This window comes from Erythrolamprus reginae, chromosome 1 (assembly GCF_031021105.1).
Source record: "Erythrolamprus reginae isolate rEryReg1 chromosome 1, rEryReg1.hap1, whole genome shotgun sequence".
In the NCBI taxonomy this organism is placed as follows: Eukaryota; Metazoa; Chordata; class Lepidosauria; order Squamata; family Dipsadidae; genus Erythrolamprus; species Erythrolamprus reginae.
The window spans coordinates 148,245,082-148,269,240 of NC_091950.1; the positions used below are offsets into that span (position 1 = coordinate 148,245,082).

Genomic DNA, 24,159 nt, shown 5'->3' on the forward strand with positions numbered 1-24,159 from the left:
ACAGTGGTACCTCTATCTAAGAACGCCTCTACTTAAGGACTTTTCTAGATAAGAACCGGGTGTTCAAGACTTTTTTTGCCTCTTCTTAAGAACCATTTTCTACTTAAGGACCTGAGCACGGAAAAATTTCCCAGGAAATTTGAGAGCCGCACGAAAGCCTGGTCAGTTTCCTGCCATTCCCCCTGGGTTTCTCTCTCTGGCGCAGTGTATGGGAGGCAGCCTCACACCGGTTGTATTGGAGGCACATGCTCCTCCTCACCACCTTAGAGTCCCTCTTTTTTTTTTAAGCCTTAAAGTTGTTGTGGTTGGCTCTGGCCCAGCTCCTGCCCCAAGGAATGTGGAGGTGGAGGCAGGGAAAACATCAACATGTCATAGGCCTGTTTTATTGCCGACAGAGTCAGGTAGTGCAGTTTCCTCAGACGAAGAAGGTGGGAGTGACTTGGAAGAGGGGGACTTGGCACACAGCCCAGGAAGCCAATCTCCATTATCTTCAGTCGATTCGAATGAGGAAGTGTTAGACCCATGCATGCACAGAATTATGCATCGAAGAGACCAATTGAAGAAATATTACAGGAGATAAGAGAGGCCACCTGTGTTTGGGTGGGGCTCCAACAATTAGTGCTGCTGATATAAATAGCAGCGTGCTGGTTTGGCTGTTGTGGAAGATTATCTGATCATTGTTCTTCAGGACTGTGCCTTGCTGTTTCCGGACTTTGTTTGTTAATTTTTCAGGCCTTTGAAACCAAAGCAGAGCAAAGTGTGTGTGTTTCACTTTGTGGAAGAAGGAGGGCTGTGACGTTCCTTCACAGCTGCTAGCTAAGTACTTAAGGACTGATTAAGGGGATTGTACAGACTACCAGGTTGTTTTGGGACGAGTGCTCTTTGCAATACAAAAAGGGTGCTTTGTTTCTTTTGAATTTTTGTGATAAAAAACATTGTTTTTGAACATTCAAGTGTGTGTGTGTCTGAAATTTGTACCCTTGAATTTTCGGGAGACTCATACCAGAGAGCCCGGCAGAACAAAAGTTTTGGATTTTTTTGATTTCCCTCACCTCACATTCTTCCTTCAACAGCGACTGTCCTCTTCTTCTTCTTCTTCCTCCTCCTCCCACCCAAATTCCGAACTTTTATTTCTTTCCTAATGGGTTTGCACGCATTATTTGCTTTTACATTGATTCCTATGGGAAAAAGTGCTTCTACTTACAAACTTTTCTACTTAAGAACCTGGTCACAGAACGAATTAAGTTCTTAAGTAGAGGCACCGCTGTACTGGTAGGCCCATTGTGTCCATTGTTGTCATCCACAGGCACGGGAGGCTTTCCTGAAGTAGGGGGAGGATGAAAACGACCTCCCCACTGCCTCTGGAACGCCAAAAATCAGCTGGCACATGTGTGGTGGAGTTGACATCCGGCAACGCCTCGCGTGCCCTCAAACATGGTTCCGCGTGCCACCTGTGGCGGGTGTGCCATAGGTTCGCCCTCACAGGCATAGGTCAATCATTGCTCAGTGGAATAATTGTGTGGAGTCAGTTATTCAGTCGGATCCAGTTCTTCAAACTAGAAATCAGTGTGGGGGCTTGGCACGGGGAAACTTTATTCTTTCCCTCCACCTGCTTTCTCTCTGTCTCTCTGCCCCAGCTTAGAAGGAGTGGCAGATAAATTAGGTATTGGGGGTCTGTCAAAACTATTGCCAATCCCAATAATGCTAGTTTCCTGTATGGTTTTTCTGTTTCCCTTGTGAAATATGAGCCCTGCAGCAAAGGGGGGGGAGGGGGAGAGAGAAACCAGGAAAGAAACAAGAATGAGATGAGAAAAGAAACCTGGCTATTGGCTGCGAAATGTCAAGTTCAATACTAAAACAATTGGTTTCTGTTATATGGCTGAATGCAAGTGGGAAGTAACACATCTGAAACATTTCTCTTTTGAGTCGTAGGCAACCCTCCCGTATCCGATGTTTGCACTTGCCTTGTTCTTTTGTCCAAAAGCACAATCTGAACTTTTTCTAGAAATCAAGCTGAAGGTACACTGAGTTTTCACTTGTATGAAAATTTAAGGAAAGAATCAAAGTTTCCTCCCACACCCTCTTCTCTGGGAAGCTTCAACGGTATCCCGATTTATCAATGCGCACTGCTCAAAAAAATAAAGGGAACACTTAAACAACACAATATAACTCCAAGTGAATCAAACTTCTGTGAAATCAAACTGTCCACTTAGGAAGCAACACTGGTTGACAATCCATTCCACGTGCTGTTGTGCATATTCAACTTGGTTCAGAACACAGTATTCAATGAGAATATTTCATTCATTCAGATCTAGGATGTGTTGAGTGTTCCCTTTGTTTTTTTTGAGCAGTATATATTTCTAGCTAAACACAGGGTTGTAGGTTTTATATCAAATCGGGAGTGTAACTAATGCTCTCCAAAGGCAAACCTCCAGGGCCCCAAACAGTGGAGAAACTGGAATATGATCTTCTATACGAGCTGCAAAACTGGGAAATCGTGGCTGCTCCATAGGATAATAATGGAAGCCCTATGTATTCAGCTCCAAACCCTTGCATATCTTTAGTCTTTGTTCTCACCTGTGGCTATGCTTAAAAATAAAGTCATGTCATGAAACTTGGATTTCAGTTACATAAACAAAAACAATCCACAAACGGCCTTACACATTAATTAAGTCAGTGATGGCAAATCTATGGCACAGGTGCCACAAGGAGCACGCAAAGCCATATCTGAGGGCATGCGTGGCATTGCCCTATGTTAGCTCCAGCGCACAATAGCTATCATATGCGTGTATACTCTTTTGGCACCCGAGCCAAAAAAGGTTCACCATCACTGCACTAAGTTATTTGGTCCCTACCCATGTTTTCCCCAAAATAAGACCCTGTCTTATATTTTTTTGAACCCTGAAATAAGCGCTTGGTCTTATTGCCATGCACTCCTGGGCTTGCTTGCTTATTTATTTATTTATTTATTCATTCATTCATTCATTCATTCATTCATTCAGTTAGTCCAATACATAATACACATTGAAGAGAATAGATATGTAGTAATATAAGTAAAGAAATGAATAGAAGAAAAGATATAAAAGTATAGGTGAACAAATTTGAAAGGAAGAAAAGATAAATGAGATAAGGAGAGACAATTGGACAGGGGACGGAAGGCACACTGGTGCACTTATGCACGCCCCTTACTGACCTCTAAGGAACCTGGAGAGGTCAATCATGGATAGTCTAAGGGAAAAATGTTGGGAGTTAGGGGTTGACACTACTGAGTCAGGTAATGAGTTCCACGCTTTGACAACTCGGTTGCTGAAGTCATATTTTTTACAGTCAAGTTTGGAGCGGTTAATATTAAGTTTGAATCTGTTGCGTGCTTTTGTGTTGTTGTGATTGAAGCTGAAGTAGTCATTGACAGGTAGAACGTTGCAGCATATGATCTTGTGGGCAATACTTAGATCGTGTTTTAGGCGTCGTAGTTCTAAGCTTTCAAGACCAAGGATTGATAGTCTGCTTTCGTAGGGTATTCTGTTTCGAGTGGAGGAGTGGAGGGCTCTTCTGGTGAAGTATCTTTGGACATTTTCAAGGGTGTTGATGTCCGAGATATGGTATGGGTTCCAGACAGATGAACTGTATTCAAGGATGGGTCTGGCAAAAGTTTTGTAGGCTCTGGTGAGTAGTGTGAGATTGCCAGAGCAGAAGCTACGTAGGATCAGGTTAACAACTCTAGAAGCCTTTTTGGCGATATTGTTGCTGTGGGCTTTGGCACTTAGATCATTTGATATTAGTATTCCAAGGTACTTTTACTGAATGGGGGTTGGCTGTGAGATTTTGTTTATTCAGTTTATATATGATGTTCGGATTCTTTTTGCCAATGTGGAGGGTAGAACATTTGCTGGTTGATATTTGAAGTTGCCAGGTGTTACACCAATCTGAGACAAAGTCGAGGTCTTTTTGGAGAGTAGATGTGTTGTCCGTGGTGTTGAAAAGTTTTACATCGTCGGCAAAAAGAACACAGTTGCTTGTAATATGATCGCAGAGGTCGTTGATGTTATCATCAGGGGGTTTCTTATTTTGGGAGGAACAGGGTAGTAGATTCTTAGTAGCTAGGAGAGACACTGGCAGCTTTCCCAAAAATAGTTTCCTATGAAAACAGCCAGGGTTTTTTTTTATCCCTTGCAGTTTTACTGTTGATTGAGTTCAAAAGATATCCCTGACGTCCAATGTGTGTATAGCCTGTGATGTCAAGAAGCCATTATTGTGCCTATCAGGTTACAATACTTTTCAAAAATGCTTTGGCAATTCTAAAAACACACAAAGAATCTCCAACCTGGTAATTAATTCAACATAATTATATTTGCTGAATTTTTGTTTCACCTTGATAAATCATGTTTGGCACTTATTTTCCTTCAAGGAGCAAACTATGGATTCTGTGGTAGTAAAGCCAACTAATTGCGTATGCTGTTTTTAAAATATGATACCAGGTTTAGTACTCTTCCCTGCCTTATCTGCGGTGGTGCAATAAATTTCCTTTTTTTAATCTGTTAGTTTGGAACCTAGCACTTTGATCTGTATATCTGAACTTCTTGCAACAATCTGTTAGGGAAAGCAGAGGAAACAAGTTAGGATCCGAACAATCAGGCAGGTAAGTAGCCTGTGCTAATAAAGGAATTCAAAAATATTTATTCTGGCCTCTCCATTGGGTCCATTTTCTCTCTTGGGAATTTTTCCACTATCCTTTTTGTATAGAGAATTTTTAAAAAAACCAGAAGACATCTAATAGGAACAGTTGTTATTAACATATTTTATTAAATTAACCTTTTTTGAAAATAATCCTCCCGGTTTTTCACTGCCATAGACATATTTATATCATATCATATTTATATTTAGTGTAAAGGAGGGAAACATTATATTTTTCCTTCAGTAAATGGTCACATTCCTAAAGGACAGTTACTCTTTCTCAAATCAAAAATGCTAACAATGAATAGTAAAATAAAAAATGAAGAATAGAATAGAATAGTAGAGTGGATAGACTCAATCTTATTCTACTTCTAACTAACATTATCTTTCTAACTTCTCTTTTCCCCCAGGTATTTCCTTATCTCCAAGTCGCCAAGCATCCTGCAAATGCAAACAATGGGTTGATTGCTTTTGAAGCTTCATTTTATGACTTGGGCAGACGACTGGAAATTAGGACATAGAAGCTGTTTGATTCCATTTTAGAGTATGACAAAAACGGGACATTATCTATTTAAAAAGTCATGCTGTCAACATCTGTAGGAAATTACAGGTTCCCAATACAGTGGTACCTCTACTTAAAAACTTAATTCATTCCGTGACCAGGTTTTTAACTAGAAAAGTTTGTAAGTAGAAGCACTTTTTCCCATAGGAATCAATGTAAAAGCAAATAATGTGTGCAAACCCATTAGGAAAGAAATAAAAGCTCGGAATTTGGGTGGGAGGAGGAGGAGAGTCGCTGTTGAAGGAAGAAAGTGAGGAGAGGGGAATAAAAAAAATCCAAAACTTTTAAGGCTTAAAAAAAAAAGAGGGACTCTGAGGCAGCGAGGAAGAGCACGCGCCTCCCATACACTGCACCAGAGAGAAAAACCCAGGCAGGTGAGTGGGGGGAACCTCCCGCTCCTTTGACCAAAAGGCGGCTGCTGCTGCTACCTGCTTCCTCTTCCTTCCCATGCTGAAGAGTTCCTCTGTCCTCTCACTCGCTCGCATTGTAGCCGTCACCTTTCCTTCACTGTGGTGACTCCTCAATTTGGCTTAAGCTGAGTTGATACGGCCGGGGCGAATCACCTCCTTTTGCCTTTCCGCGCTCAGACACTCTGAGAGGCAACCTCATGCTGGGTGTATGGGTGGCAACACAAGGGAGTCACCACAGCGAAGTGGTTTATCCCCTCTCCAAGCGCCCAGAGAAAGGAAAACGCTCCGTTTGCTCTGGACTGTCAAAACCTCCTTAAGCGCCACCAACAGGCTCCTCTGGCAACCCCCAAAAGTCAGAGATGTCTGGGATTAAAGGGGGAATGGCAGGAAACTGGCCCAGCCTTCGTGCCACTCTCAAATTTCCTGGGAAATTTTTCCGGGCTTGGAAAATGGTTCTTAAGAAAATGGTTCTTAAGAAGAGGCAAAAAATCTTGAACACCCGGTTCTTATTTAGAAAAGTTCTTAAGTAGAGGCATTCTTAAGTAGAGGTACCACTGTATTCTTAATTTTATTGGCTTTGGTGTATATATAGGGAGAGGTAGCAATAATGATTTATGTAGAGCTTTGACATTTACCGGTACATCTTTCAAGTTTTTTAGCATACAGGGTGCGTTCCAAAAGTAATGCAATTATTTTTTTAAAAAGTAATTTATTGGACAGATTTGCACAAACACTTAAAATTCTTCAAAGTACTGTCCTTGGGCCTCTACACATTTTTTCCAGTGACTCTGTCATGACCGGTACATGCCCTGGAAGGAATCTTCGCAAGGTCTTCGTCACGGCTGATTGGATCTCTTCTATGGATGAAAAACGGGTTCCTTTCAGGGCTGGGAACAAACAGAAGTCTGCTGGGACTATGGGGGGGGGGGAGCGTTGGCATCTGCTGTTTGGCCAGGAACTCGCGGACTCATAGTGTGTTGTGGCCAGGCGTGTTTTTCATCTATAGAAGAGATCCAATCAGCCGTGACGAAGACCTTGCGAGAGGGCCCCGAAGACACCTTCCAGGGCGCGTACCATTCATGGCAGAGTCAGTGGAAAAAATGTGTAGAGGCCCAAGGACAGTACTTTGAAAAATCTGTCCAATAAATTACATTTTTTAAAAATAAATTGCATTACTTTTGGAACGCACCCTGTACATTCTTCTAATTTTTATCAGAGGACAACCTATTACCTGGCTTCATACATACATCCGCTTTCATAATGCTTCCCTTTTATTTGCCTAATCAATGATGGATACTGACTCAGAATGGAAAGGAAAAGTAATCATACCCTAGAGCAGGGGTGGCAAACTCACATTGTCACGCCAGTAACAGGACGTGGGGGTGGCCTGCCCGTGACCCATCCAGCCCTTGGGCCAGGAGTTTGGCAGCCTTGCCCTAGAAGATTCTTCCCCATCTGGTGCCCTTCAGATATTAAGATGCAACCTACCTGCATCAAGATGGCTATGGAATGTAATTACAGTACTTGACATTAGGTTAACGTAACCTTTGAAGGAATCAACTGGAGAAAATCTATCCTTGAGCAATGCTATATAATCTGCAACCCAATGCACATTTACATACATTTAATTAGTATTTAAAATGGCATGCCTCTGAGCAGATACATAACATTATCAAGGAATCCTCTAACCATTTGAAACTTGGCAGTTTTAATTTCTGGTTGCATAAAACAGTGTTTCCCAACCTTGGCAACTTGAAGATATTTGGACTTCAACTCCCAGAATTCCCCAGCCAGCGAATGCTGGCTGGGGAATACTGGGAGTTGAAGTCCAAATATCTTCGGGTTGCCAAGGTTGGGAAACACTGGCATAAAAGATCCAGGAGTGTGAACTTTCCTAATGCCTCTTGAAATGCGTGCCTTCTATCACATGCTTGGATTGACATGAATCATTGTTTTAATACTTTCTCCTGGCTCGACTTTTTTTATTTCTTAACTTGTTGAGTTCCAGAAACAGTGCCATATGCCATTGGTACTACAATGCTGAGGCGAAAGAGCCAGGGTGGCATAGTGGTTAGAGTGCAGCACTGCAGGCTACTTCAGCCAATTGCTAGCTGTAGTTCAGCAGTTTAAATGTCACCACCGGCTGGAGGTTGACTCAGCCTTCCATCCTTCCGAGGTGGGTTAAATAAGGAGGCAGATTGTTGGGGGTAATATGCTGATTCTGTAAACCACTTACAGAGGGCTGTAAAAACATTATGAAGCGGTATATAAGTTTAAATGTCATTGTTTGATGAACCAATAGTCATCTCCCAAATAAATTGCAAATAATGGGGGGGAGCCCATTAAATGGTTAGAATGAACATGTGTTGTTGCCAGGGTGGGTTGGTGGATGATTATTTTGTTTGTACTTTTTATTTTTTTAAATATACAGTGTTTTTATATGGGTCATTCTTTGTCAAGTGGACCAGGTGTCCCCATTTGACCAGCTTCAATTTCAACAAAACTTTGCACATAGTGGTACCTCAAGATACGAACCCCTCATCTTACGAACAACTCGAGATACGAACCCGGGGTTCAGAAAAAATTTGCTTCTTCTTACGAACTTTTTTCATGTTACGAACACCAAACCCGAAAGTGCAGCTCCCCAGCAGTCTCCGAAAGCGGTTTGCTCTCCATGTGTCCTCAACCTTTCACGGAGGGTTTTCCACCTCTCCTCTTCCCAGTTTGCTCTCCATGTGTCCTCAACCTTTCACGGAGGGTTTTCCACCTCTCCTCTTCCCAGTTTGCTCCCCATGTGTCCTCAACCTTTCACGGAGGGTTTTCCACCTCTCCTCTTCCCAGTTTGCTCTCCATGTGTCCTCAACCTTTCACGCAGGGTTTTCCACCTCTCCTCTTCCCAGTTTGCTCTCCACGTGTCCTCAACCTTTCAGGGAGGGTTTTCCACCTCTCCTCTTCCCAGTTTGCTCCCCACGTGTCCTCAACCTTTCACGGAGGGTTTTCCACCTCTCCTCTTCCCAGTTTGCTCTCTATGTGTCCTCAATCTTTCACGGAGGGTTTTCCACCTCTCCTCTTCCCAGTTTGCTCTCCATGTGTCCTCAACCTTTCACGGAGGGTTTTCCACCTCTCCTCTTCCCAGTTTGCTCTCCATGTGTCCTCAACCTTTCACGGAGGGTTTTCCACCTCTCCTCTTCCCAGTTTGCTCTCCATGTGTCCTCAACCTTTCAGGGAGGGTTTTCCACCTCTCCTCTTCCCAGTTTGCTCTCCATGTGTCCCCAACCTTTCACGGAGGGTTTTCCACCTCTCCTCTTCCCAGTTTGCTCTCCATGTGTCCCCAACCTTTCACGGAGGGTTTTCCACCTCTCCTCTTCCCAGTTTGCTCTCCATGTGTCCTCAACCTTTCACGGAGGGTTTTCCACCTCTCCTCTTCCCAGTTTGCTCTCCATGTGTCCCCAACCTTTCACGGAGGGTTTTCCACCTCTCCTCTTCCCAGTTTGCTCTCCATGTGTCCTCAACCTTTCACGGAGGGTTTTCCACCTCTCCTCTTCCCAGTTTGCTTTCCATGTGTCCCCAACCTTTCACGGAGGGTTTTCCACCTCTTGAAAGGTTGGGGACACATGGAGAGCAAACTGGGAAGAGGAGAGGTGGAAAACCCTCCGTGAAAGGTTGAGGACACATGGAGAGCAAACTGGGAAGAGGAGAGGTGGAAAACCCTCCGTGAAAGGTTGAGGACACATGGAGAGCAAACTGGGAAGAGGAGAGGTGGGGGGGGTGCTGGGAAGCCCCCCAGGCCGGCTGTCACCTTTTAAAACAGCCGCGTGGCTTCCCAGCAGTCGCGGAAAGCCGGTTTTTTGGGGGGGGGGGTTTGGTTGCACGGATTAATTGACTTTACATTGTTTCCTATGGGAAACAATGTTTCGTCTTACGAACCTTTCGTCTTACGAACCTCCTCCTTGCACCAATTAAGTTCGTATCATGAGGTATTACTGTATATTCCTTATGGTGTAAAACTGAAGTGTGCAAAATTTTAGAATATGGACCTAAACCTTTGCACACTTCAGTTTTATACCGTAAGGAATATACGTGCAAAGTTTCATTGAAATTGAAGCTGGTCAAGTGGGGACACCTGGTCCACTTGACAAAGAATGACCCATATTTTTGTTAGCCATCTTGAGCTGCCTATTAGTACACGGCAATATAAATTTACTAACTAGATAGATAGATAGATGGATGGATGGATGGATGGAGGGAGGGAGAGAGAGAGAGAAAGAGAGAGAGAGAGAGAGGGCAGGCTTTGAAGGTCCTGGGAGCCTGCTTGGTTTTTTTGCAGACATTCTGAAAGAACGCGAGAAAACATTTTCTCCCACATTGATGATGTTACCTAGTTAGAGTAATGAAACATCTGCAAGAAAACAAGCAAATATTCTCCTTTAGATGAGGCTTTAGCAGAGGGGACCTTAAACTCAAGAGCATCTGAACATAAGCAGAATGGCTTTCTCCCCTCCATACTGATCCTTCCTAAGTCACTTTGGTGGATAATACAGATGGGAGGTTGAACAACTATCCTTGTGGTGTGACGGGAACAACCTAGAACTGAACACACTCAAAACCGTAGAAATGGTGGTAGACTTTAAGAGAAACCCTTCCATCCTTCCAGCTCTCTCAATACTAGGCAACACAGTATCAACAGTAGAGACCTTCAAATTTCTAGGTTCTATCATATCTATCATATCTCAAGACCTAAAATGGTCACCTAACATCAAAAACATCATCAAAAAAGCACAACAAAGAAAGCTCTTTCTGCGCCAACTCAGGAAGTTCAAACTGCCCAAGGAGCTGCTGATACAGTTCTACAGAGGAATCATTGAGTCTGTCATCTGCACCTCTATCACTGTCTGGTTTGGTGCTGCAACCCAACAGGACTGACACAGACTTTAGAGGATGATCAGAACTGCAGAAAAAACAATTCCTGCCAACCTGCCTTCCATTGAGGACCTGTATACTGCAGGAGTCAAAAAAAGGGCGGTGAAAATATTTACTGACCCCTCTCATCCTGGACACAAACTGTTTCAACTCCTACCCTCAAAACGTCGCTACAAAGCACTGCACACCAAGACAACTAGACACAAGAACAGTTTTCCCCGAACGCCATCACTCTGCTAAACAAATAATTCCCTCAACACTGTCAGACTTTTTACTAACTCTGCACTTCTATTTCTACCATTTTTTTCTCATCATTCCTATCATCCTTTTCCCCCCTCTTAGGACTGTATGACTGTAACTTGTTGCTTGTATCCTAAGAATTTTATTAATATTGATTGTTTCTTTATTGCTTATTTGACCCATATGACAATCATTGTGTTGTACCACATGATTCTTGACAAATGTATCTTTTTCTTTTTATGTGCACATGCATCAAAGACAAATTCCTTGTGTGTCCAATCACACTTGGCTAATAAAGAATTCTATTCTATTCTATTCTAATATACCGTAATACTGTACCACGAGCTGGGTATGTGTGTGTCACTCTGAATTGGCGAAAAACCCAAAACAAACAAAACAGAGCTTCATTCTTTAGCTCTCAACTCTTAGTGCTCCAGCAGCCACCCGGGGTCCTTCCAGTTGTCACCTGCTTGTATTGTTTTCCAACTGTTTGGTTTGTTCGCTCATCTCCAGACGGCCATGCAATGGAGGAAAAGAGAGCCAAATTGTTTCCTCTAGATCAGGGGTCCCCAAACTTTTTACACAGGGGGCCAGTTCACTGTCCGTCAGACTGTTGGAGGGCCGGACTATAAAAAAAACTATGAACAAAATCCCTATGCACACTGCACATACCTTGTTTTAAAGTAAAAAACAAAATGGGAATGTACTATTTAGAGAGGGGAGAAGGTCTGAAATTCATATATGTTTATGTTTTTTTTTTAATTTTCTTTTGTTGACATCTGATTGGCTATACAAGGTTTTCTTGGCTTATGAAAAATGTATAAAGAAAGAAGGAAGCACTTTGTCATAATGGTTAATAAGTTAGAAATATAATTGGTGTTGCACTTTTTGAAGGAACATTAAGGAGGAAATTTAATTAAAAGAAAATGAATGTAACTGGATGACAAAATTAGAAAAAAAAACTTTTGCAACTTTTTTGATGATTGATATTAGTTACTAACAAAATACTGCATGTTATTCATGGAAAATTAGATGGTACACTGTGTAGTTTGAATGCATGTTGAGAGAAAAATTTAAAAAAATTACCCCCCCCAAAAACAGTCCTTCCTTCCTCTGTCCCTCCATTCATTTCATCCTTCCTTCCTTCCTTCCTTCCTTCCTTCCTTCCTTCCTTCCTTCCTTCCTTCCTTCCTTCCTTCCTTGTTCCCTCCATTTCTCCTTCCTTCCTTCCCTCCTTCATTCCTCTCCACTTCTCCTTCCCTCCCTCTCTTTCCCTTTTCTTTCTTTCTCTCTCTCTTTTCCCTGTGCTCTTGTCACTCACTGGCGGGCCAGATAAATGGCCTCAGTGGGCCGCATGTGGCCCGCGGGCTGTAGTTTGGGGACCGCTGCTCTAGAGCAAGGGGTCTCCAGCCCCTGGCAACTTTAAGTCTGGTGGCCTTCAACTAAAGACTCATATAATCTGCCAGGCTTGGGGCCATTAGACTCTAGCCCCCTGGCCAACAAAATGACATGTATGTTGTTGTTGAGTGGGTATGATTGATTTTTAATAATGGGGATTTTAGTTTAGAATAGTGGGTTCATATTAATTGGAGTTGGATTTGTATCACATTGTTCTTTTATTTGTTGTGAGTCCTTGGAGAGGGGCGGCATATAGATATATCAATCAATCAATCAACTCCCAGAATTCCCCAGCCAGCTTTGCTCCCCACACTAGCTGGGGAATGGCTTTGCTGGTTGGAGACACAGCTGGACAAACACAGCTTTGCTGGCTGGGGAATTCTGGGAGTTGAAGTCCACCAGGCTTAAAGTTTGTTTGTTTGTTTATTGATTGATTGGACTTATATGCCGCCCCTCTCAGTGGACTTGGGGCGCCTTACAACATTTCAATTAAAAAATATACAATATATAAAACACTTCTAAATCCAATTAATAGAAAAAATTGGTTTTTTTTAAGGCTAAACATTTAAAAATCAAACATTCACATACATGCTGCCAAGGTTGGAGACCCCACTGCCCCAGAGGACAACCCCTCCGCCACTTCACACCCACCCACCCCACACCTCCCCGGGAAACATCCCGGTGGCCTTCTCACTTGAAGTTGATGCGTGTGAAGCAAGTAGCCTTTGACGAAGAGCCAATAGAGAGTCGCGAGCGCTCCCGTCCCAGGCAACTCCTCGGGCCTCTTCAGCCGCTCTTCATGCCGGGGCACCGCAGCTGCCTCCGCTGCAGCGCTGGTAGCAGCCCTCCAAAGGGGAGCCGGGCGGGGTGCTCCGGCCGGCGATCGCAGGCAGCGCCCCCATCTCCCGGGAAAGCCGTTCCACTTCGCCATAGCGCGGCTGGAGAGAGAATAAGTGAAGAAAAACAAGTAAAGGAAGTTGCCTTCCAGCCAAGCGCGGGAGGAGCTGTCCAAAGACGTAAAAGTAGAGAAAAAAAATTACAAGCGGGCGGGCTCACAGTTAGGAATAACCATCGATTCTTTGTGGACTCGCTTTCCCAAGAGGCCGTGGGCGGGCGATTCAGGAACCAGCAACACCCTTCCCCGCCCATCACATGTCGGATCTAGAGATACGGAGATAAGGTGGTTGTTTGCTTTGGATCCCGACGTCCAGTTCTACCAGTCGTGGGAGATTCGCCACTGCAAGGCTGGGAACACGGGTTTCTACGCCGGGATCAGAGCAGAGGCGATTCTTGACATCCGGTCAAAATCCCCTCCCGGGTCCTCCCGCGCGTCCTTCCTGTCAAGCGACAATTCCCATTGTGGGGCAGCCGAAAAGTTAATACTATTGTCCTAGCCGCAGCGGTAGGCAAAGTGGACTTCAACTCCCAGAATTCCTGAGCCAATCCTGCTAGTTCAGGAATTCTGGGAGTTGAAGTCCACGTGTCATGGGAGAGCCAACTTTATTTATTTATTTGATTTATTTATTAAAATTCCCTGCCGCCCTTCTCCACAGAATCGGGGGCTCACAACAAGGATAGATACAAAAATAGAATATATAAGAAATCTAAAATTTAAAAAAAAGATGAACCCTAATTCATTAAAAACGATCATCCACATTCATCCCATATACATTCTGATCATCAGCCAGAGCTAGATGTAACACTCATTGGCCCCAAGCTTGGCGGCAAAGGTGAGTTTTTAGAGCCTTGCGGAAGGCCGGGAGGGTGGGGGCAGTACAAATCCCTGGAGGGAATTGATTCCAATGGGTCGGAGCCACCACAGAGAAGGCTCTTCCCCTAGCCTCTGCCAGTCGGCATTGCCTGGTTGATGGGACCTGGAGAAGGACAACTCTGTGGGACCTAATCGGCTACTGGAATATATGAGGCAGAAGGCGGTCCTGTAAGTAATCTGGTCCTAAGCCTTTCCCTATCCCTGTGACCTAGCAAATTGCACTGGGATTCTAGGCTTCTAGGTTTAGAGGGGGCAGGAAATTGTAGTCAAACAAACCAAAGAATCAGCGCAACTCTGCGTTCTCAATCCCGAATCACCCTCTCCGAACTCAAGCAAAACATGCACGCAATCATTTGTCAGTGGAAAGATGCTTAAAAGGTTTCCCACGGCTATTAGGTTTCTTTTTTTTTTTTTTAATTTTTTATTACAAATATATACACATTTACATACAATATATGTTTTATATTAATACAAGGCTAAATCAACGCGTAACAAATAAATGGACAAACAAACATGACAAACAAACAAACATAAAGAAAATATTCTTTAAAAAAATCTAATTGCTTATTTAAGTACATTAATAACAATAACTATTCACTTACCATATTTTATAATATTTGTACTTGTATTCCCTTCAGGAGGTAAGTTTTGAATGATTTTTAATTTTAAATTATTTTCTGGTGAAGTATGTTGTGTCCTCAGCGTATACCATTTTCTCTTGTAGGTTGTCACTGTTCTTTAAATCATTTAATTCTTTCTTATCCGCCTTCTTTCATTCATATTTAATTTCTTTAATATCATACAGATCTTTCTTTATAAAAAGGTTTTTTGTATATATGTCTTTTGTATTTTTTTTCTATGTAATAAAAAGGATATAAAGTATTGTTAATTTGATTTTTTCTTTTGAATTTTATTTCTTTTCTTAAACCAGTTATAAAGATGTATCCAGGTTTTATCGTGTTCGGAATCCTCTTTGTTTTTTAATTTAATTGTTAATGCGTCAAATTCAGCACAGTCTAATATTTTTTTAATTATCAAATCGTCGTCAGGTGGTTCGGGTTGCTTCCAATTTTGAGCTATCGTTATTCTGATTGCTGTCAATATATGAATTAATAAGTAATGTTTGTTTTTTTCAATTTTTTGATCTATAATTCCCAGGAGAAAGGCTTCAGGTTTTTTATTTATCTTCATTTGTAAAATCTCTTCTATCCAATTCTGCATTTTATTCCAGAATTTTTTCATTTTTGAGCAGGTCCACCAAATGTGGTAGTAGGTCCCCATTTTTTTACACCTCCAACATTTTGGGTTTGTTCCTTTATACATTTTGGCTAATGTTGCCGGTGGAAGGTGCCACCTATAATACATTTTGTATATGTTTTCCTTATAAGCTGTAGATTTTGTTAATTTATAGTTTTTAGTCCAAATTGATTCCCACTTATCTAAATTTATGCTATAACCAAAATTTTTGCCCCAACTATGTATACTATTTTTAACGATGTGTTCCTCCATTTTGTAGTGTAGCATATATCTATATATTTTGGAAATCATTTTCTTTTCTTGGCCTAAAATTATCTTATCTAATTCTATCTCTTTTATTTGTATTTCCTTCCTTTTCCCTTCTTGATATTTTGATTTAATTACGTTATACGCCCACCAATCGATTTTGATTCCAATTTCTTCTAATTGTTCCCTAGTTTTTAATTCCCCATTTTTTTCTAATGTTTGATAATAATTTAACATTTTGTTTAGTTCTCTTGAGTTTGGGTATACCGTCGCCTCTAAGCTCGAGTACCATTTGGGAATTTGATGGTAGTACATTTTTTTGATTTTTTTCCAAGTTGTGTATAACGAGTTTCTTATTATATGTTGTTTGAAATAACTATGTGTTTGTTCTTTATTTTCCCACAGAATAGCATGCCACCCTGTTCTCATATCGTGTCCTTCCAGTATTAATAGTCTTTTATTTTCCAATTTAAACCAATCTTTCAACCAATCCATAATTGCTGCATTATAATATAATTCGAAATCTGGTAGTGCAAATCCTCCTTGTTTGATATTATCTTGTAGATATTGTATTCTAATTCTAGGTTTTTTTCTGGCCCAGACAAATTTTATAATCATTCTATTTAATTTTTGAAAAAAGTCTTTTCTTAATATAATTGGAATCGTCCTAAATAGATATAGAATCTTGGGTAAGATGGACATTTTTATTGTTGAGATTCTACCTATGAGCGAGATAGGCAATTTATTCCATTTTTCTAATTTCCTTTTTATTTCTTTTATTAAAACCGTATAATTATCTTCCTTTATTGTGATTGCTTTTGCTGTTAATTTTATTCCCAAATACTTAACTGTTTTTACTATTTGTAGGCCTAATCTGTCTTCTAATATTTTCTTCTCTGTATTTGTTAAATTTTTTGTCAGTATTTTGGTTTTTTGTTTATTAATTTTTAGTCCTGCTACTTTTCCGAATTCAGTGATCTCCTTTAATAAAACTTCCCCTGATTCAATTGGATCTTCTATATTGAATACTAGATCATCGGCAAATGCCTGAATTTTGTATTCTTGTCCTTTCAAATTTAATCCTTTAACATTTTTATTTAACCTTATCTGATTTAATAAGATTTCTATGGCCAAAATAAATATTAATGGGGAAAGGGGACATCCTTGCCGTACTCCCTTTTCTATTTTTATATTTTGCGTTAATTGGTCGTTTATTATAACTTTTGCTGATTGTGCAGAGTATATCGTCTTGATTGCTTTTATAAATTTTTCTTTAAATTTCATTTTGGTCAGTTGTTTAATAAAGAAGTTCCAATTCAAATTATCGAATGCTTTTTCCGCGTCTAAAAATATTAATGCCAAATTCTTTCCTGGGTTTGCCTCATAGTATTCTAAAATATTTATAATGTTTCTCAAATTATTTTTTATATTTCTGTTTGGTAAAAAGCCGTTCTGGTCCGGATGTATGATTTCGTTAATTATCCCTTTAAACCTTTCTGCTAATATTGTTGTGAAGATTTTGTAATCTGAGTTTAGTAATGCAATTGGTCTGTATTGTTTTATTAAATATCTTTGTTCTGGATCTTTTGGTATTAATGTTATTAACCCTTCCTTCCAGGATTCAGGAATTGCTCCTTTATCTAACACCTCATTCAGCATCTGTAGTAATAATTTTTTGACTGGTTCGTATATTTCTTTGTAATATTCGGCTGGTATTCCATCTACTCCTGGGGTTTTGTTATTGTTTTGTTTTTTAATTGCTAGCTCTAATTCTGTCATAGTTATGGTTTTATCCATTCTATCTATGTTAGTCTCCGATATTTGGGGTAGTTCGATCTCGTTCAAATATTGATCTATTTCTTCCTCTTTTATATCATCTTTCCTATATAGCTGTTGAAAATAGTTTTGTATTATCTTTTTTTTTTCTTCTATGTCAATTTGTTTTTTTCCCTTTTCATCTTCCAGTTGTTGGATATATTTCTTCTCTTTCTGTTTTTTAATTTTATAGGCAAGCCACCTTCCCGGTTTGTTTGCATGTTCGAAGTAGTTTTGTTTTACACTTTTGATTTTTTGGGCTATTTCTTCCTGTGCTATCAAATTTATCTTGTGTTTAATTACATCTCTTTTTTCTTTTAGTTCGGTTTTTTTTTAATCTTTTATCCATTCGGCTTCTATTTGTTCTGATTCTTTTTGATTTTCTCTCATCTCCCTATTTTTATCCTTATTTTTTTTACTAGTGTATGCAATGGTTGTCCCCCTTATATATGCTTTGGTTGTGTCCCATATATTTTGTATGGTTGTGTCTTCATTCCAATTTTTTTCTAGAAAGATATCTAATTCTTTTTTTGAAAATTCTTTGTATTTGTTTTCTTGTATAATTTTTGTATTCATTGTCCATCTATTTTTTTTAGTTTGGTTTCCTCTAATTATAATACTTACTGGGTTGTGGTCTGCCCAAAAGTTGGGTTCTATTTCTGCTGATATTATCTCTTGTTGTAATTCTATGTTTGTCCATATCATGTCCAATCTAGACCATGAGTCGTGTGGGTGTGAATAATAAGTATATTTACATTCATCCCTGTGTCTTTCCCTCCATGTATCCTTTAATTTAAATTCCTCTATAATATCTTTGAGTTTTTCTGGTATTGTTTTTTTCTTTTTACTCTTTTCTTTACCTTTATAGTCTTTGTCGTAATCTATTATTATATTAAAGTCCCCAATCACACAGATGTTTCCTTTTTCAATTTTTATTATTTTTTGATACAACTTTTTGTAAAAAAATTTTTGGTCTTTATTGGGAGCATAAATCACAATTAAATTTGTTTTTTTTTTAAATTAATTTCGATTTCTATTATAAGTATTCTACCCTCTTCATCACTGTCAATTACTTTTGGATTTAACCAGCTTTTAACATATAGTGCAATTCCTCTTTTTTTTTCATTTGCAAGTGATGTGAATAGTTTCCCCAGTTTCGGGTATTCCAATACTTTCTTATCCTTTTTCTTTACATGGACTTCCTGAAGGCATATTACATCTAAATTTTGTTTTATTAGTTTTGTAAATGTTTGTCCTCTTTTTTGAGGAGAGTTCATTCCATTTATATTCACCGAAAATAATTTAATTTCTTTATTCATTCTTCGTCAACTATCTTGCCCTTTTACTGCTTCTAAGCTCTCTGTAGTTTTCTGTTTTCTCCCCTTTCCCCTTGCTTATCTTGTCTGTTCTCTCTTCCTCTATCTCTCCCTCCTCTTGGCTTGTTGTCTCCAGTTCCGTGCTGCTTTCCCCTTCTTTCTTCAGATGTTCTAGAATAAATTTGTCTGCTTGTTCTAGTGTTTCTATATTTATTTTCTTTCCCTTCCACGTTACCATTACCCCCTCTGGCACTAACCATCTAAATTGTATCTTGTTTTTTATTAATTTGTTTGTAAAGTAATGGTAATCCCTCCTTCGTTCCCTAATTCTTTTGGGTATTTGTTTCAGTACAATGATGTCTTTTCCTTTATACGATAAGACCCCTCTGGTATTCCTATATATCTCATCTCTCAGGGTTTTTTTGGTGAATCTAAGGTGGACCTCTCTGGGGAGTTGATGGCGACGTGCGTAATTAGTTTGCACTCGATATACCTCGTCTACGTGGTTAATTAGTTCGTTTTCGTTTATTTTTAACTCTTCAGCGAAGAGTTCAACTACGGTCACAAACAAGTTCTCCCCTTTTTCTTCTGGTATATTTTGTAGCCTAAGATAAAATGAGGCTTTTTCAAATTCTAATTGGGCAATGGCCCCTTCTAAATCTTTATTTACCCTCCTGAGGTCTTCTTCGTTTTTAGTTAATCTTAACTTATTCGCTTCGGTTGTCTCTTCCACTTGCTGTATTTTAATTTCCTGTCGGTCTACTGCTTCTTTAACACTTTCTATTATATTATTAAATTTGGCAAAATTTTCATTTACTTCCTCGAATTTTTTGTGTGTCTCCTGATGGTTTTTAATTATAGTTTCTTGGGTTTGGTTAGAGGACTCCTGTTGTTTTATCATAAATTCTTGAATTTTGTCTAGGGAATTTTGTAAACTTTGAAGCGAGGGTGTCTGATCTTTAATCTCTCCTGTAACAATATCGGAAGCCGATGAGGATTTCTGCACAGCTGGTGATAGTAAGGTTAAATTACCCCTTCTCAACGACTTAGTTAATGTTGGTTGAGTTGCCATTTGTGATAAGTTTTAGCTTTCTAATGCTTAATTCAATATCTAATCAATCTATTCAATATCTAATCAATCAATCAAATTACTCTTTAAGAGTTAGTTCAATATGTAACAGTCGATCCAATCAATTTATACAACTTATTTTTCAAAAGAGAAAAGAGGTAAGGTTAATGCTTTCAATTATTATCGGTGTTTCAATACTTAAACTATATTTAATCTATCTTAGCTTATCCTTTTCTAACTTATATTTGATATTCTAACTTATTTAATCCTTAATATCTAATATCTTAATATCTAATACTTAATGCTGTAACATTTAATACTTAATACTTAATCAATACTTAATACTTAATCAATATTCAATATACAATACACAATATATAGTATACAATTAATTAGTTAATGGTTAGGAAATCAATAGTTATATAGTTGAATAATAGTTAAGTAAATTCTTGTAGGTATTCTAGATAAACAATTTCTAAGAGTAGAGTAGAGGTAGAGTAGAGGTAGAGATTTAAATAATAATGATAATGATATATTATAATTTTAGCAAATTCTTACATCCATTAATCACTTAATTAATTCGTTAGTTGATTGCATTTAATTACAGTTTACATTTAATTACAGTTGATCGGAGATATTATTAGTTAATAACAGCAATTACTTTGATTTCATCTAATTGTTTTCCAGTCCAGTGTCTGTCTTTTGTTTCCTTTAATCTTATATATTAACCAATAGATGTTCCTTGATTCTAATATTTATTTTTGTCCAGATTTAGTCCAGATTGTTCCAAAAATGAGTAGGTCTAGTTTCCTATGTTTCCTATGGGAAGGTCTGCTATAGTGATATTGAAAACCAGCCCAGTCAAGTTGATATCTGTTAAATCAGGTTCTTGTCTCTTTAAAATTATACCTTCTGTGTTTTATGGGATTTTAAGTCCTTAAAAGGTCCAAAGGCAAACGCAAACCAGATAAATCAAATAGATCAAAAGAACCGGCTAAGCAAAATGGAGGGGTGTAGATCTCCAGGACGTTATCTTGCTGTTTCTCCTTTCTACTTTCGTAGCTCTATGTTTTCGGAAGTGGGGGGAGGTTTAATCACGTTGGTGTGACGTCCATAATGAAAGCTCACGCCGGAGGTTTTTTAAATCCCTGCTTTCGCTACTCCTATTCCATCTGGTATTCTAAGTATTCGTGAAAATTTAGGCTTCAAACTTTAAGATCGTATCACCCGGTTATATCCGTCTCCTCTCCGTTCCGTCTCCGTCCCTTCAACCCAGCTCTCCTGTCACACACCCGAATCTCCTGTCACCGCACGCTGTCTCTTGCTTCTCCTGTCGCTCAACCCTTTTAATCGCCGCTTGTTTCGACTTTGAGCTCTTCTATCCTTTTACCGTCTTTCCCACGATTGTTCAATTACACCAGAAGTTTCCGAATTAAGATTGTTATTTTAGGGTAATTGCTGAGGCTCACCGATCTCTTCTCACTTCCTCCTCGATGTTTACGGGGCGGCCATGTCTTAGGGCCAGCAAATGCTGGCTTCTTTTTTGCCCGGTCCTGGCGGTTTAAAAAAGCTTGTGCCGGTGTGAGCTAGCGACTCTCACATCGGGCACAGCATAACCACCTCTTACGACACCCTTCCCTCCAAGTTGGGTATCTGATTTTATATTTAAAGGCAATAAAAGTCGTGCTGGGAGAGCAGCGGTTCACTCACCAGCTCCGCATCGACCAAGCCCCCCCCCGGAAGTCTCCCACGGCTATTAGGTTTCATTATACCAGAGAAACCTCTTTGGAAAGGCGAGAGTTGGTTGGTGTGCAATTAAAGGATCGGGTTTTATATGAAGGCAGGACAAATAAATAAGGGGCAAATTCTCTTTCTGTGCTTCCTTCTTTCAACTTTATTATTTTATTTTACTTTACTTTACTTTACTTTATTTTTTCTATTTATTTATTTATTTGATTGATTGATTGATTGATTGACAAGCCGCCCAACTCTTCCTGGTCTCTGGACTGTGCCCAACGTTTTAAAACAATACAAATAACAATTTAAAACCCCCAAAATAGATCATTCATATCCATGGCCGGAACTAGCTGGTATACCTTCTCCCATGAAAACTATGTTCACTCGTGGTCTAGACCAGAGATGTCAAACTCGATTTCATTGAGGGGCACATCAGGGTTGTGTTTAACCTGGGAGGGGGGTGCGGGGTGGTCATGGCCAGCTTGACATCACTTGTGGGTGGGTGAGGGCTGTGGCAGCCCGATTGCTCTGCCAGCAAAAATGGACTCCGAAGCTTTGCTTTTGGCTGGGATGGCCTCCTGCAACTTTCTGCCAGGGAAAATGCCTTCCTGAACTCTGTGGCTCAGTTCTTCACTGTCTGCAGGGAGGCTTCATGGGCCACATCTAAGCACCTTGAATTTGACACCCCTGGTCTAGAGTCTAGAATCTAGATAAGACAATGTATCTGCCTATAAGGAAGTTATACATACATTTAAATGTCCTCCACATGTGTTTTTCTACTCCTACATCTTCACGTGGAGGAGAGAGTCAAGGCTGCCTTAAGCTGAGCTAAATTTCTGATAAGGACGACAAGTGATTTATTGTTCCATAAACTGTTCTTTAAGGGGTTGTAATATTACATTGTATGATTTCCTTTTTTTAGTTGTGAGCCGCCTAGAGTTCCTGGGAGTTGGGCTGCATACAAATTCAAAAAAGAAAGAAAGAAAGAATGAAAGAGAGAGAGAGAGAGAGAGAGAGAGAGAGACAAACAAACAAACAAACAAAGAAATAAACAAACAAAGAAACAAACAAACAAAGAAAGCAACGTGAGAAAATATTATTTCACTGAAAGAGTAGTAGATCCTTGGAACAAACTTCCAGCAGATGTGGTTGGTAAATCCACAGTAACTGAATTTAAACATGCGTGGGATAAACATATATCCATTGTAAGATAAAATACAGGTTGGTAAATCCACAGTAACTGAATTTAAACATGCCTGGGATAAACATATATCCATTGTAAGATAAAATACAGGAAATAGTATTAGGGCAGACTAGATGGACCATGAGGTCTTTTTCTGCCGTCAGTCTTCTATGTTTCTATGAAAGAAAGAAAAGAAAGATTGTTTGCCAATACAGTACTTTTTTCCTGACATGTTTTTTTTGACTTCCCAGTCTACCCTGAAATCCTGAGCTTCTGTGGTGGCCTTCATCCTTTGACATCCAAACCTTGCTTAGATTTTGTGGGGAGGTTTTGATTTGAGATCAGCGATGTGCTGCCGCTTGCTGGGACCTTAGCAAGAATGAGAATGACTGAAACAGAGCATCCAATTTCGTAAGCTTATACGGGCATTAAAGAATTCAACTGATTCAGACTTGCGGAGTGTGTTTAGAATTGCCCTGAACAGCAGCACTCAGTCTCGATGCGTGCAAAAATGTTTTATGACTTCACTTTCTAGAAGCAGGGAGAAGACTTTGCTTTTGCAAGAATTAAATTAGAAACCAAATCACTTTGTAAAATTAATAGCTTTGTTATTATAGGGTAACATATACATGTTAAAAATTAAAAAATAAATCTCCTCCCTCTTTTTTTCTTTATTCTCTCTCCCCACCCCCCAAACATGCAGGTTCTTTTCCATCATAAGGGATTGGAAAGAAATGAACAGAATTTCAGCTGAAGCCCTAGAGTTATGCTCTGGTAACTAACAAACATGTCTCGTCTTGTTTTAAAATTGCTGGTTGCAGTTCTCTCAATATATATTCTCACTGGACTTGTTTGCTTTAATCATTATGTGTCTCGTGATCAGTGGGGAACATATGGAATAAAAGGGATATATATACACCCTCTCCGAGTATATTCTGTTCTGTCTCGCTTGCTTCAAGGTGGAGATGGGGAAATGGGAAAATGGGAATAATTTTCATTCAGAGGCAAAATGAAAAGATGATCCCATCCAAAATACGAATCTGTATTTGAGAAGCTAGTTGCGAAGTGTGCAAATGATGATCATTTGACCACAGGACATTGTGATGGTCATAAAAATCTGCCAGTTGCAAAGCATCCATATCTCACGTCTATGACCCTGCTGCGGTAGCAGCAACAGTCACGTGACGATTGGCTGTAAAGTTATTTTTTCAGCACTGTCAAAAATTTGAAGAGTTGCCAAACAGGGCAGTTGATAAGTAGGGACTATCTGTACAAGTATTTAGTTAAAATATAACTTCAACAGTTATTTTAATAATTTGGGATCCCCTTCGTACTCATATTGACCACACCATTCATTTCTACTGGGAAAAAGCATTGGATGCAGTGAACCAAAAATCTGGGGCTCCCAGAAACATGCTCAGTTCACTCTTCTTCCCTGAATTTGTCAGAGAACAGCCCTATGGAGAACCTATATACATACATACATGCATGCATACATACATACATGCATACATACATACATACATACATACATACATAAAAAATAAAATAATAAAATAAA

General features: G+C 39.6%; 1 protein-coding gene and 1 long non-coding RNA gene across 2 annotated transcripts in view; one reads left to right on the top strand and one right to left on the bottom strand.

Annotated features, from left to right (window-relative positions):
• The window catches only part of CYP27A1 (cytochrome P450 family 27 subfamily A member 1), a 33,726-nt gene extending 20,257 nt beyond the window's left edge, over positions 1–13,469 (bottom strand). Inside the window, exons 1-2 of the mRNA XM_070729009.1 lie at positions 13,261–13,469; positions 12,899–13,142 (exon numbers count right to left, since the gene is read on the bottom strand). Coding sequence (XP_070585110.1) covers positions 12,899–13,135 — 237 coding nt within the window. The 5' untranslated portion in view covers positions 13,136–13,142; positions 13,261–13,469. The remainder of the gene's footprint in view (positions 1–12,898; positions 13,143–13,260) is intronic.
• Positions 13,470–14,019: 550 nt separating this feature from the next.
• On the top strand, positions 14,020–23,512 carry LOC139159366 (uncharacterized). The gene is made up of 2 exons (XR_011557806.1): positions 14,020–14,143; positions 23,302–23,512. It is a non-coding gene; the product is annotated as an uncharacterized lncRNA (long non-coding RNA).
• The last annotated feature ends 647 nt before the right edge of the window (positions 23,513–24,159 follow it).